The sequence below is a fragment of the Bombus bifarius genome, unplaced genomic scaffold (genome assembly GCF_011952205.1).
Source record: "Bombus bifarius isolate JDL3187 unplaced genomic scaffold, Bbif_JDL3187 scf7180000009200, whole genome shotgun sequence".
Taxonomy (NCBI): Eukaryota; Metazoa; Arthropoda; class Insecta; order Hymenoptera; family Apidae; genus Bombus; species Bombus bifarius.
The window spans coordinates 2,552,378-2,566,932 of NW_022884965.1; the positions used below are offsets into that span (position 1 = coordinate 2,552,378).

Here is a 14,555-nt window from a genome sequence, read left to right on the forward strand (position 1 = left end):
AAATTTTCCATTTGTATTCTCTATAAAATGAAGATATATAAAATATATAATGTGGAAATTTTGAAATTTCTCCCTTATATTTCTTAAACACTCATTATGGAATTTGTAAAAAGTTTGTTAATTAGTATCCTTTAAATATCCATCATCGGAAATTTTAATATCTTTATCTGCAATTTCTGCATACATCCATAAAAAGTATCCTGAATACATCCGTAGAAATTGTAAATTTTGATTATTTTAAAAAAGATTATACAGTTTTCCGGTTATGGTTATTTAAAAAATACTACTTAACAAATTTTGTATATGTTTGGAAGTAAGTGCCTGAAAGTACAAAGGAGAAGTTTTAGAATTTCCACGCTGCATAGTCATTGCACTCAGAAGTTCTCTACGCTGAGACCTTTTAAATGATATTTTTATACATTCATTTTTCTTTAATTGTGGACATTCACGTGTGGATTACTACGTTATACATATAAACCTTGGCTTATGTCAGAAGAAAAATATTTTTTTTACAATTCTGTTACGTTCTTTTGGTGCCGTGTCTGCATATGGAGCAGAAACGTTTATCATGGTTTTCGTTGGCTGTTGCAGTATATGACTGGAAGCAGATAATTTGGTATATGGAAGTTTATTAGCTTTGATGGTTGATTAGGAGGCATATGCGTTGAATTTCTAGCTTATTCTCAAGCCTGGTAGTAGAACGACCTAATGTATAGTCAGACACATTATCATGATTAAAGGTAGTTTGAATAGCGTGGCCATGCTACATTGTTTCTGCATATACTTGATTCGTCGAATCGGGAGATCCATTGAAAAATTTAATTATTTAATTTTTCTAATTCGATTGCCTTAACTTAAAATTACTGTAACCATTCAGGTTTGCTATTTAACATTTTAACTTCAAGACTTTGGAACTGAAAATTCAGTGACTGGCGTGGCTTGGCTTTAGATGTAATTTTTTTAACATGGATATAATTTTATTTTATGGATAATTATAGTTGCATTATATGAGATATCGAAATACTTTAATTTCAAGTGTATTTCCCACATTTTTAAAAGCTCCTTTGATCTTTCAACATTGTTAAATTTTTGTATAGGGAAAACTTGCAAATTCGTTGTTTTTGTACTCTCGTTATTAAGAACACTATACCATCACGGATGAAATGTTAAGGACTTTTGTTATTACAACTCTCGGGCATATTACACCTATGTTATGCAAGGATAATGTTTCAGGATATTTTTGTGGAAATTTGGAATAACAGAGACAGCGTGAGGAACTCTGACCATTCTCGGCATTTTCTTGGATAAACATTATCATCCCGTGCGGCAGCAGAAGCGACGCGTTGCTGAAAAGAAATAATTATCAAAGATGTGAAATTAATTGTAAACGTCATATACCTGTGTTAATTGAATATTGCTGTTCATCATCGATTTTGAAATATGCGTCCCTGCGTTTTAACACGACAATGTCCTCAATTGACGACATGTTTCTCAATTCTTCCTTTTGAGATTGAATTTTGTCTCTTTCATCTCTCCCTTTTAGTTTTGAGACTTTAGTTCATGAATTACATTATTATCGATATTATTGAGATTGTTTCAACTTTCCTCGATGCTCAGTTCAGTGTAAAGTTATCTCATTCAGAATTTGTATCTCTTTTTTGCCAAAACTATTTGATTTGTTTAATCAATCTTTGCGATAGACTGTTTACCGTTTATATATGTTTCTTCTTTTTTTTTATGTTCACAGTTTTTAATTAAAGTCTTATCTCAATTTTCGCAAAGTTCAGTGTGTTACTTAATTACCGGGTCCAGTGGCTCAGAAGAGCCGAAGTGCCAGCGTATTCTTCCCCCTTGTTGCAGTAGTATAGTAGTGATACTATAGGAATTTTGGTAGAAATAGTCAGGCCATTGTGAAAGATCAAAGCGTGTTTGAAGTTTCAAAAAACTCAGGTTAAAAGCGTGTTTAAATGAAATTGGGATTTTGAATGAATTGACAAAAAGAAATGTGAATTAATTGACCAACGAAATTGTGAATTAGTTGTTTATACCGTTGCTAGTTACTTAATATTGTTTACTTGAAACTTTCTTTACATCGCTACTAAGTTTCACAGATTTAACATCTTCAATTCGATAATCGTTGCTTTCCATAATCTGCAAATTTAGAAAATTGTAAAATTAAATACTTCTAAACGAGTTCCTCGAAAAAGCTGATTAAATTCTTGTCACAGAGTTACTGTAAAAGTTTCAAAAAGTTATTTAACAGCTTGTCAATTTCTCCGTCAGAACGAACTTCTTGTCATGACCTTTCGAAGAAATTGAAGCCTAGCTTTTTGGAATTTGCGAAGTTCGTAGTATCACGAAGCTCGTAGCGTCACGAAGCTTCCACGTAGCGTCACACAATGTGTTCGGCATTCGGCACGTGACTCATCGTATTAAGACAGAAACGCGCCTTTGTTGGCCCTTCGGGGCATTAATTACAGAGATGACACATTGCGGAGTAAACCAATTAATAGCGTGACATCGGCCCCACTTTACTTTCAACCTATTGCCTTCTGCGTATGTACGATCTTCTATATATATGTATGTATGGTTTCCATGAGACGATCCTCTATCGATCTCTTGAAATGGTCTTTGGTGTCATCAGGCCGTTTAAAGATATTCCTTAGGTCTGTGAAGTTGATATTCCCAAGCGCAGATTTTTTTTGTAACAATCAAACAGTATTCGTTTGTCCACGATTTGGCCACATTTCACATTTGCCTAATCAAAATGTTTATTTGTCCACACTTCAATTAAAGGTTACCACCAAATTAAGGAATTTGTTAGCAGTACCACCATGAAGATGTTTCATTGATTTGTAAATGGGATATAATTCATGGGGGTGCTGATAACAAATTTTTTTAATTTCTTGATAATCTTTTTCTGAAGGGGTGGGCAAATGAAAATTGTGATTGGACAAATGCAAACAAATACTGTTTACTTTTTATAAAAATTCTCACTGAAGATTTGCTCAACTTCACAGACCCATCGCCCTTTGTAGTTTACTTGCCAGTTTCTAACTTCCTTCTCGTGACTTCTAGCGTGGATCATATTGTGCAGTGTCTGTGTTGAACAAAATTGTAATTTAAGTTATGGGCCATTCGAATGAGAGTTGAGTTTGATTGAGATTTCGGATTACTTGGTTTATAGACTGCATCTTTTTTTCATTAAGAGATTTTCCTAATTTTATTTCATCAATTTTATTCTTGTTCTGATTTTGAAATTGCAATGTAGCTCTACAATATAATTCTTTTAATTTTATATTAGTACGAGTCACATCTGTACTTACTGAAAATTAGCGCAATGCTTGCTGATCAGCAAAGTATGATAGTTCCTTATAAATTAAGTAAATACCTGCGAAATTTTTGTTATTGGTTGACAATTGTTGATTTGTCTGAGAACATTATTGCAACATGATACACAGTGTTCACTTCAAAGTGTTACTAAAATTGCAATTATCTGTAAATCATCTTCAATATTTTTCGTGCTCCATTGGCTGACAGATGTTGATTTCTCCTTGAATATTATTAAAACGTGGCACAATGCCCATCCATGATCAAACAAGATCTTCTTTATGATATTAGGAACTATTTCCAGATCTTTATTATTCCATACCCCACTTGCTCCATATAGAATTTCTTGAAAAAATGTCTTTCTTCCAATTAATAATTTAACAAAGATACAATAAAATTGTAGAAAATTAAGTGAACTAATTAAGAAAAATGTATTATATATGTAAAAATTAACATGTCTACGTTATTGAATGTAGAAAAACTTAATTTTTACAATTTTCTAATGCGATATACCATACATACCTCTTCAATAAACGTCGATATTTCTAGAATAATAATTATGAAAATTTTGTTATGCCGCCAGTGTCAAGGATAGGTTTCTGCAATTATTATTGTACTTCGTTGTATAGTCGTTCAGAGAGTTACAGCTACGACCGTACGTGATTCTGTATCCTCCTAATTACTGTTATTTACGATCACTATTACAGTAATCACGTTATCTGATCGTTTGTTTCTACAACGTTCCTCTGTGTATCGAGAATTAATCTCTCAAAGAGATTAATGTTGCAGACAAGGTGGTTCGTTATCCGTGGCTAATAATCTGCTTGTCAATTCAGAGGAATCGGTAGTTTAACCTCGATGCACCCTTATACCTCTAACTAATTTGCACATTTTGTTAAAGTTCCATTAGAGCATTATACAACCTGCACAGATATCATTTTCCTCTCCCTTTTTATTGTGTGAGTCCAATGTTCATTATTTCTCGCATAATATTAATACAATCTTATTGATATTATAGATATTATATACCATATAATAACAACGCATTTACATATTTCTTCCTGGAATATCCTTTTAGTCAAATGTTCCCCTAACTATGACTTGTGTTCATAACGAGCCTCGAATAAAATTTTGAACAATTAGTTGTTTCTGTTGTCAGAGTAGAATGAGAAATGGGTATGTGTAAGATACTGAAGAAATTGAAGACCTAGTTTCCCTTGAGAAACGACAGTTATAATAGCAGATAACTTGGAAAGTATTCTCTGCTATGTTGAATATTATTGAATTAAAAGATTGTGTCAGTTTTAATTGCCATAATTTTAATAGATTCCAGAGATACGAAAATAGGAGGAAGTATAAGCTGAAAGCTATCCTAAGGCGGAAGGCAAAGATTATGAGTAATACTAATAATAATAGTAACTATAATTCTATTATTATAATTGAAAATTTACTACTGGAATTGTAACTTCATTAGTAGAATTCTATTGTCTTTTAATTACCACAATATTATTGTCTCATCGTCATTCAAAGGCATTTTTGCACCATAGCGTCTCGCTGTTTTACAATATAAAACGAGAGATGATAGTTGCTAGAGTCCAAGGAACTATGTGGACCATTTTCAGTCCGGCGAAAATTACTGATATTTACGTAGCTCTGTTCCCAGCTTCTCCGCTCGATAGTACGTTTAATTGCAGCTAGATTAAAGTTCGGTGACCCTGCTGAGTCTGGAAATAAACGTGGGCTAGCAAAGTAACATGCGAAAAGCGGGGTTGTTTTGAACAAGTGCTCCGTAACAAGCTTCAGCTATGAGTGATGAGTTCTACCACTAACGAGCCAGGAAGCCGCTCCTGTATACTTCCATTTTTCGTTTATTATCTAGTTTTCTTCTCTTTTTTTATAAAAGAAATAGGAATACTTTGTATATAAAACCACATTTCATTTCTCTCGCTTGAGACGTTATTCTGTTGGGAGGTCTGCCAAAGTATTATTCAGAAATTGAATTATTGAATAGATCGTAAAACGAAGCCACAATTCTTTAAGATATTTGTGTCGTAGATTTTCTTACAGTTGTTTTAAAATGTTTATGACACGTTATTTAATGTATTATCATATGATTCAATTATTTAGTCATTATACATAATTTAATTTTTAGAGATGGAAATACTCATTAATATCTTTTTCTTAGAGAAAAGATGCGGCTAATCTAACGCAGTGCATATTTACAACATAATCATCCGGCTCAATTCATTATAACTGAAATAGAAATGCAGAAGCAGGCGTTAAAACCGAGAAACTCAAAGAAGAGAAGAACATTCCACCATACCAAAGGAATTGGAAAGCTACTCGCAGCTGAAGATTATAACACTTATCAAAGATGCAGTTGACGTCTTTGATCACATGGTTGCATGCTGTTCAACCGAAAAGGAAAATGAAGAGATGGTCAATTGGCTGATAGTATATATATATATATATATCTAGAAAAAGTGCAAACATATGATGTAATTGCAAAAAATGTAACAAGCTACAATTGACAAGAGGAAAAATATTGCAATCAATTTGCGGAGATAAAAACAGAGAAATAGTGTAGGGTGGTAGGTGGTAGCAACTATCGAAATGATCTGAAACGAACAGACCGTAGAAGCCATATAAAAAGGGATGCTCTTTTCTATGTTTGTGAAACTCAAGTACGGAACTTTCTTTTCCCTCATTTCTCTTTTTCTTCAGTTTTTGCGCAGAGAATCTTTCTTCCCCTGCTTGTTTCATTAGTAAACTACAAGGATGAAAATGTATAACTTCCTTGAATTATTACTTCTTTATAAATCTTCCAACTTTTGTACAAGTTTAATGCACGTCTGGCTTGCAGAATAGCAATCTTCATTTGGAAAAGTGACTTTAGTAATTGATATTGTCTAATTTATTAGATGCGAGAATTTATAATTTAAATGAAATACTATGTATCTACGAGATCTAGTCTTGAATGTTATGAAAAAATTAATATTGATACTGACTTACTTCCAAATTTTGGAGCATTATTACGAAATTGGTTCAGACTGTTACTACTTTGAAATTATCAAGGATTGAAATAACAAGAAATAATAATGTTTAAAGAATACGATGTTCAACATTGTGTAACTAAATGAATGAAACCTGTTTCATCGACGAATTTTCAATGTTTCTCCTTAGTGCTTTTGATTTTCCAAATAAGAGTAACATTTGTTCAAATGTTTTATTATTTCATAAAAATTCCTTATAGAATTGCTATAAAATGTAGTTATAATTTAAAATGCACTACAAAGAGTCAAACAAACGTAAAAAAGAAAATATAAAAGGAGCTGAAAGAACAGCTTAATTTTCTGCATGACGGACCAAAAATAATTCCTTTGGTGACATACCATAAACAGACTGCCTTATTATGGATATCAGTGCAAATTCATATTTTTACGAACACTAGTATGTGTTTTATGATATAAATACTGTGAGCTGGAAGTTATCTTAAACCAGGAAGCAAACGTCATTGCAAATAAAATAATAAATAGAATAGTAATATTTGTTACACCATATGTACATTGCAATGTTTTCTGATATGATACATAGTATTATAATAGAGGTCTAATAATAGAGAAAAGTAGCCAAATACGTCGTTCGTATAAAATCAATCACGACAAAAAGCATTTATTCTACTCGTTTTTCTGTGGTTGCTGCGAACGTTTAAAAGTTCCTTTCTCCATTGTATTGATTTAATCCGAATCTTAATTCGATACGCGAATATACCAATTCTTAAAAATTAATTCCCTGGATTTCTTGTTAAGAGCATTTTCCCTTTTTCCAGGTGACCATTTTAATAAAAAAAATTCAAATTAAAACACTGGAGACTCCTGATTTGACTATCGTTCGGATAACCAAGGAGAGAAAAGCAACTCCATATACAACAGCAGAGTTACCGACGTGTTCACAGCTAAAAGAAATCGTCCAGCCAATTTAATAATTTGAGACTGTTCATTTATGATTACACGTGCATGTGACATACACCAAGCTAAGTGTAAAATCCACCAGCCACTGATTATCAATATTATGATAAGCACCTTACTTTGGACATATTGTATATTTGTGCATTGCGTACATCTATGTATGTTCAACATCTCCACAGATGAATAAAAATCCTCAGTCGTAGGAATCGAGGATGGATTTTAGCATAGAGTATCATCAATTATGTCGTTAAGGATGAAAGGCTTGGCTGGTGAGATGGCATTCGCGTGCGTGACCCCATTTCTGGTTGTGTCGCGTAACCGGGAAGCCTTCAAGTGTGTCGTCCGCGGCTTCGCGAATCCGCTGCTTGCAAATCCCTAGGATAAGGCCAGATTTATTCATGATTCATCGCCGTTTACCCGTATTTTATTATCGCCCGTGGCTTTTACGAGTCTGTCTTTTACGAGACCATCGTCACTGCAAAGAAGACTCCTCATTGTTCTCGTGTTCATGACAATCTGTTGGCCTCTCTGAATACCTCGTCAAACTCTAAGATAGAACCTGGCGGTGATAGCCTACAATATATACTGGATTACGTTTATCTTCTCTCGTTTCTTCTCAGAGACTTAAGAGCTGTTCTAACGCAAATATAATTTCGGTTTTATTTTCAATGGATGTTTAATTGATTGTTCTTTGATTTAAATATCTCTTTAAGAGCGTACAATACGTGAATTAAGGGTAGAAATATTTCAATCGAGAGATCATTGTCATATGTTATTTGTTGTTTATCGTCGCACCCCTTAGTGAGGTGTGCAATTTGAAATTTTTATTCTACTTGGCAAGAGTTGTAATCTTTTATATGGATCTGAGTATTCTTTAATCAGAATCTTTTTACTTGTGTATGTTTGCTGGATAAAAGATTTTTATTTTGGAGTTTCAATGTCGTTCCAGTTAGAATGATTGTAATTACTTCATTTGAGTAGCTTTTGATGCTTTCATAAAGTGATATCTCCAAGGGATTAATTGCAGGAAATCGTACAATTTTGCTGAGTTATTATTTATTATAATGATTTCTTTAAATATTACGGCGTTATTAGTACACTTTTTTTTAGCCTGTTACCATCGCTCCTTTTATTTTGGACATTTTCTTTAATCAAAACTCTATCGTCCGCACCGCAAATGGGACAATTCTCTCAGGAGATACTAAAAGTAACATTTTTCCCAGAAACCTGCCAGTATATTCTTTCTCACGTATCTATCTCCACAACTAATTAAACTCTCCATTTCCCATTCTTTTCTACACTCTGCTTAATTCCATCGCACGATTCGTAGACAGAAGTCTATAGAAATGTCAGAATCGTTAAGAAAAAAAACAATTCGATGCGAGGATTTTGTTTTATAATTTCGGTGCCTAACACAGCAATAATATTAATAGAATAAATAATAATATTTATTATTGTATTTATCGAGAAAAGGGCAGCGATTCTGCTTCTGATCTAATATTAGCCAAATAATTGAATCGCAGCTACTCTTTTCCCTAATTTTCCTCGGGATCACTCTTCTCCTTTCATCGTAAAGGAAGCGAGGGTTGTAAGGTAACTTCAATTTCGGAGTTCTCAGGACATCGAGCCCTCGCCATTGCCATTGGCATTTCCATTTTCTTTGTGGAAGCCTGGCATTCTTGCCAATAACGAAACGAATCTCGTCGAAGCTTGGAAAGCAAAAAAATTCGTCAAAGGAACGTGGTGCAAAGGCAACCATAAATGGATAGCCTATTCATGCCAATGAAAACAGATGTCAGTAATACGTGGAGGATCAAGACCCAGAAGTCGATGACACACGAGGATCGTTACTTCAATCGTGTAATTTACTCTGTTTCTCACGATTTACTACTGTACATTCTTGCAATCTTTAGGTATCTTTAGGCTTGCGATCTTTCGTAGTCATATTATAATTTAGAATAGTCATAATAATAGATAATAATAATGGACTTTCTCGAATACCACGTATACACAATTGAAGTGATTCAAAATGTTTCAGATCACATTACCAAGTTCTCACTTTGTATTATGACTAATTAATAAACATTTATCAGAGCAGAAGGAAAGAACGAGCAAATGGACAAATTGAGTTTAGGAAAATTGACCTGATATTAGATGAGAAATCGATTGGAAGAAGAGCTGGATAATTATTCGTAGAAGGTGACTGATGGTTTAAACCCTCATAAAGGGTTGGGCCTCTCACTCTTGGAACACTAATAGAGAGTTAATAAAATGACAAACAAGGACGTAGCCTTTTGGGTTTGCCTACGAGTCCATTTCAGCCTTGGTTTGCGAAATCGTGATTATCTTGTTGATTTGATTGACCATGTTAGGGCCAATTCAATTACCAGTATTGAACAAACCCTATCAGGGGGATTCTGTAGGTCGGAATTGTGAGGGCTTCTAATTTTACCGTACGATAGCAAGTGAAATTATTGTTATTGAATCTACGAGTTTCTACTTAGATTTATAAATCTTTTTAGGCGGAAACAGGTTGTTTGATAACGTTCCTCACATTTGTATCTTTTTAGCTATCTTTCTCCTTTGGATATTTTGTTCGTAAAAAGCGTGGGATGTATAAAAAGTAGTAATACTATATTGTATACTATAACCAAATATTTGAAAGCTATGTAATTTTTAAAACATTTACGGAAATGTAACATGTAACATTGTGAGTCACATAAAGTGAAGGAGGACAGTGTGTTGTAAATGTAAAGATGGTAAAGATATATATAGTGTAAACAATACTTACAAAAAGAATCGAGAAGATTGATGAAGGACTAAAGAGAATCAGAAAAGTTCTTTCTCAAAATACTTGTCGACATTGCATTAAGTTACATACTTAGACCTTGTTCTATTATTGTTATGAGGAAAATCAATTCACTTTTTATTATCTGTAGATTAGGGAAAGTATGATTGTATGTTTGTATGTTTGTATGCGATTTATGTGTCGTGAAAGATAATTTGTTAGATGTGGTATTTCCACGTGGCCTATAGTATCTAATTGACAAAATATAATCCGTTTCAGGGTACGGGAAATAGACCACGAGTACGGTGTGCTGATTCAAAGGGCAAACTGAATAAGACGCAGCTGGAAATATGAATGGCTACGTAAGTTCCATAGGCAAACTACTATCGTACTAACAGTACAATAAGTTCATTAGTATTATTGTTATTATTATCATTATTATTGTATTGTGTTATTTGATATATTGTATTATATTACATTATGTTAATTCATAGTATGTTATTTATCACGTTATATTTTGCTATGTTTTATTATAACTACATCAAACGTGCGAGTTTGTTACAGTAGTTGTACTTGGCTTTGATAATAACAATTCAGTAAAATAGAAAGAAATAGAATTTTACTTTGATTATTTAACTTGTATAGAATGAAATGTGAAACTGAGAATCGTTAAGATATTCAAAGTAAAATGTTTTGCATGTTTGAACCAATATTTGGTACATTATGGTTGAGAGTAATGACCGTGGTGGAGAATTCCTCACCGAAAGAAAAGCCAGAAATAGAAGGAACAGTGTGGAATCGAAGCTTCCTAGATAGTCACGAATCCCTTCTTGTTTCGATATAAATCCTCTGTAAATATCGATAATCCCTTTGTCACAGAGTTGTTACTCATTCATCTTTTGTTTTCTCTCTATACTTGGGAATAAAACAATCACGGTGCTTGAATTTTCTCCTGAAAATCAAGCCCCTTTATACCACCTCTCTATTCAAATATAGCTTCGTCAATATATTGTTTGGAACTGCCATATTAAATTTACCTTATGTATGTCATATAGAATTTGTACTCTTTAAAAATTATCGATAGACCGTATAAATGGATTTTTATGCAAATTTATATCATTGTAAATGCGGTTTAAACAGAAATTGGACAGGGTGTGTATTAAACTTCTCAATATCGTTAGCATTAAATTTTGCAGTTCCCTTTCTTCAAACAGAACAATGTAGGGATCTTCGGTATTTTTCTGGTCTCTGCTGTTAAATTTATTTCTTTCTCATTCCATAATGTTATTATCTGTCAAGTTTGAAACACACACGTCTTCGTTCTATAAACATTCTCTTATCCGAAGTAAAAATTGTGCTCTGGTATTATATCAAAATTGTGAACTCCGATATTAAAGTTATTTATTTTCATCCTGCGTGGTTGTTATTTTTGGACTTATTATCTGAAGTATAAGAACATTCTTCTACGATGTGAAGGAAGATCGTTATAGCTTTAATATAAATATTTTAGTACGGCACACTGAAAACAGAAGCCAACGACTAATCCCTTGCAAATCCTTATTTTTCTTCTTTTGAGAAAACTATTTGTCACCGAGATATTGCACACCGTAATTACAATTACTCAGGAAAACGGAAACTGCTATTTGGGACTTGGTTCATCTCCATCGATTGAAAAATACACATGTTATCCAGAACTCGTTTGTCCAGGGGCAAATTGCGTTATATTTTTTTAATTAATGAAATAAGCTTTCATCGTGCGGGAAAAATAGGATATTTCATAAAAATTCCACGTTGCTCGTATCACTGTTGTTTTTCATGCAGCCAATCCTATATTTACTTTAATTTATGTACACTCCATCTCATATAGAATTTTGTACATAGTTGCACACATTGTGTTTACAATTTTTTCCAATCAAATTATCTTATCGAATGCTATTTTTAAGTTCTGATTATCGCATTCGCTGCTATGAACAAGAAGCGTCATTCAATTATTTTTATTTAATTGCAAACAATGCCGACGAGACGATTGTTGTGTCTTTATGTATCCACGTCTCGGTATTTGACGTTGAGAAGATGAAAAAGAAGTAATGAAATAACGTGTTGATAGGAAGAAATCTTTTTCTTCTTCCAACTGAATCCTATAAATTCGATGAATTTCAATGGACAATTACGAATTGTCTTGTTTTGAAATTCATATCATATCATAGACGTTTCCCTTCCTTCACAAAACAACATGCGTATAAGTTGTCATTCAACAATGTTATATATATATATATGTTTTTATACAACCTTTTACAAATCGTATTTCTGTATTTTTTATACTTTGATAAAACGATTTACGAGTAAGTAACTATAATTCCATTTCGGAGAAAGGGCGTGGAAAATAGCAGCGATTGAATGCGAGTAATGGAAAAAATTGTGAAGTCAGCTCCCCCCGGCACTTCACAGTCGAGCAACATACGAGCTACTGGCATCCACTGAATTTCCAGGATTTTCCAATTGCAACTGGAAGAATTGCACGCTGCAGGCGATTTTCTTACGAGATGTTGAAATATATGTACATATGTTACCCTTCGCATTTGCATGGGAAATATCGTCGACACCCGTCGTTTGCTCACCAAATATTTCTACAAACTTGGAAAACTCGTTTCTGTTGTTTCATCCGTGAGATAAGCTTCCCTTTCGAACACGTGAACCTTGTTAGATAAGCTTCCGCTGGATTTCTGAATCCTAGTATAGCATTCTGTGGTTCGATGATCCAGCTGATGTATATTTTAAGATTAACTGGCATGTTGTAGAACAAAAATAATCTGATGTACAAGTCTTCTTTTCTCTATGTATGTATGTATGTTGATATATAAGGTGACCGATTTTAACCTATACTTGTGAATTATTGTTAAACTAGTTGCTGTATGGAAAACATATTCGGATAAGAATTTAATGATTTCGAGTGGGATATAATCTGATGCGATTATTTGCTCTGTAAATAAATGCACGTAGGTCGTATGAAGATGATATACATTTTTATACTTTACTTTATACTTTGAATATTTTATATACTTCTTTCATACATCAGATGCATTCCTGTACTTTCAGATTTCCCATAAATGCATAAAAATCCGCAGACTAGTTATCACTGTGTGAGCAGAATGATAATTAAATTGAGAAATGTATGATACTATAAATATAAATTTCATATGTATGAAATACACAAATACTCTTGTAATACATAGGATAACATTTACATTTTATACAGTTTTACTGATATTTCATTTAATTTCATTTTATAAAGTGTATTAAATTTATTGTTAAATGTTGTCACAGATTTTATCGAGCACGATACAAAAAATGAATTTTGCATGTAAAGATAATACAAAGTCAGCTTAACGAATTGTTAAGAACGCTCTCAAATGAAGGTATTAAAGTTATTGGAAAAGTTCGTTGATCATTGAACAATGGTCGGTGGTCCATTGTGACCAAGCACACAGTGTATTAACAAAAAATATCAGGTTCTCTTCTCAATAGGAGCCGTAAAAGATGAAAGAACCTGGTCTTTGAATTTATTTGGGTCTCTCGTTGTCTTGATTACCGGTGCACTTGTCAGTGTACTCTCTGGAACTATTACAAGCCAGGTTTGATGTTTGGTAATAATTGGATGAGAGAATAGGGCTGGTTTGTTGCAGTGGAAACGGTTAGTGGGCGGAGATCTGTTGGTTTATTTTCGAAGATTAATACACAGATCATAGTGCAAGCAAACGTAAGGGATTTCCTAGTCCAGAAATAATTCCAAATTCTGGTTAGTTTAACCCTGCTGTACTCTTTTAATTCTTATGGTCTTCCAATTTCACTTTTGTTTTAAGGAACAAAAGGATTTGAAGACTACGACAGAAGAAAACTTAAAGTCATATTTTTATGAAGGATTAGTTTTAAAACACTGTATTCCATTAATTAATTAACTTTCAAAAAGATTAATGCTTTTAATGAAATTCACTTTTTCCATAATTTTAGAGCTATTTCTTGTGGTAATATCAAAATACCGAGAATACTGAAATATCGCTTGTTTTTCCAATTATACGTTTGCTACTACGATATTTATGTATCTCGCAGGTTCTTTTCATTCTGAATTATTCTATATCGAAATACGGCTTTTTAGTTGTAACGTGATATTAGTATCTGAATTATCATATTTTCCTTTATTTCCATATCAAATACCACTGAAATTAGGTAAATTTACAAAAACGAATTTCTCATGTTCATCTCCTGGGAACTTCATTTCTAATGCTTTCTAGAAAGATCTTACAAGTTAGGAAAAGACAAAGCAGTCTTAAAAAATGTTTCATCTTTGTTTTCAGGAGAACGTAGACTTTAACAAACCTGTGAGCCTCAGCGATCAGAAGCGAATCCTGAAGATGAAGGCTGACCAGTGCCATAAGGGCAACATTTCATCGTCTGGTAAGTATTTGTTCTCC

At 33.1% G+C, this 14,555-nt stretch overlaps 1 protein-coding gene across 4 annotated transcripts in view; it reads left to right on the plus strand.

Moving 5' to 3' along the window:
* Positions 1–14,555, plus strand: part of LOC117214253 (parathyroid hormone/parathyroid hormone-related peptide receptor-like) — a 29,585-nt gene that overhangs the window by 2,810 nt on the left and 12,220 nt on the right. For all 4 annotated transcript variants that reach the window (XM_033460188.1, XM_033460189.1, XM_033460190.1 and 1 more), the window contains exons 2-3: positions 10,366–10,448; positions 14,439–14,538. In XM_033460188.1, coding sequence (XP_033316079.1) covers positions 10,437–10,448; positions 14,439–14,538 — 112 coding nt within the window. In that variant the 5' untranslated portion in view covers positions 10,366–10,436. The remainder of the gene's footprint in view (positions 1–10,365; positions 10,449–14,438; positions 14,539–14,555) is intronic.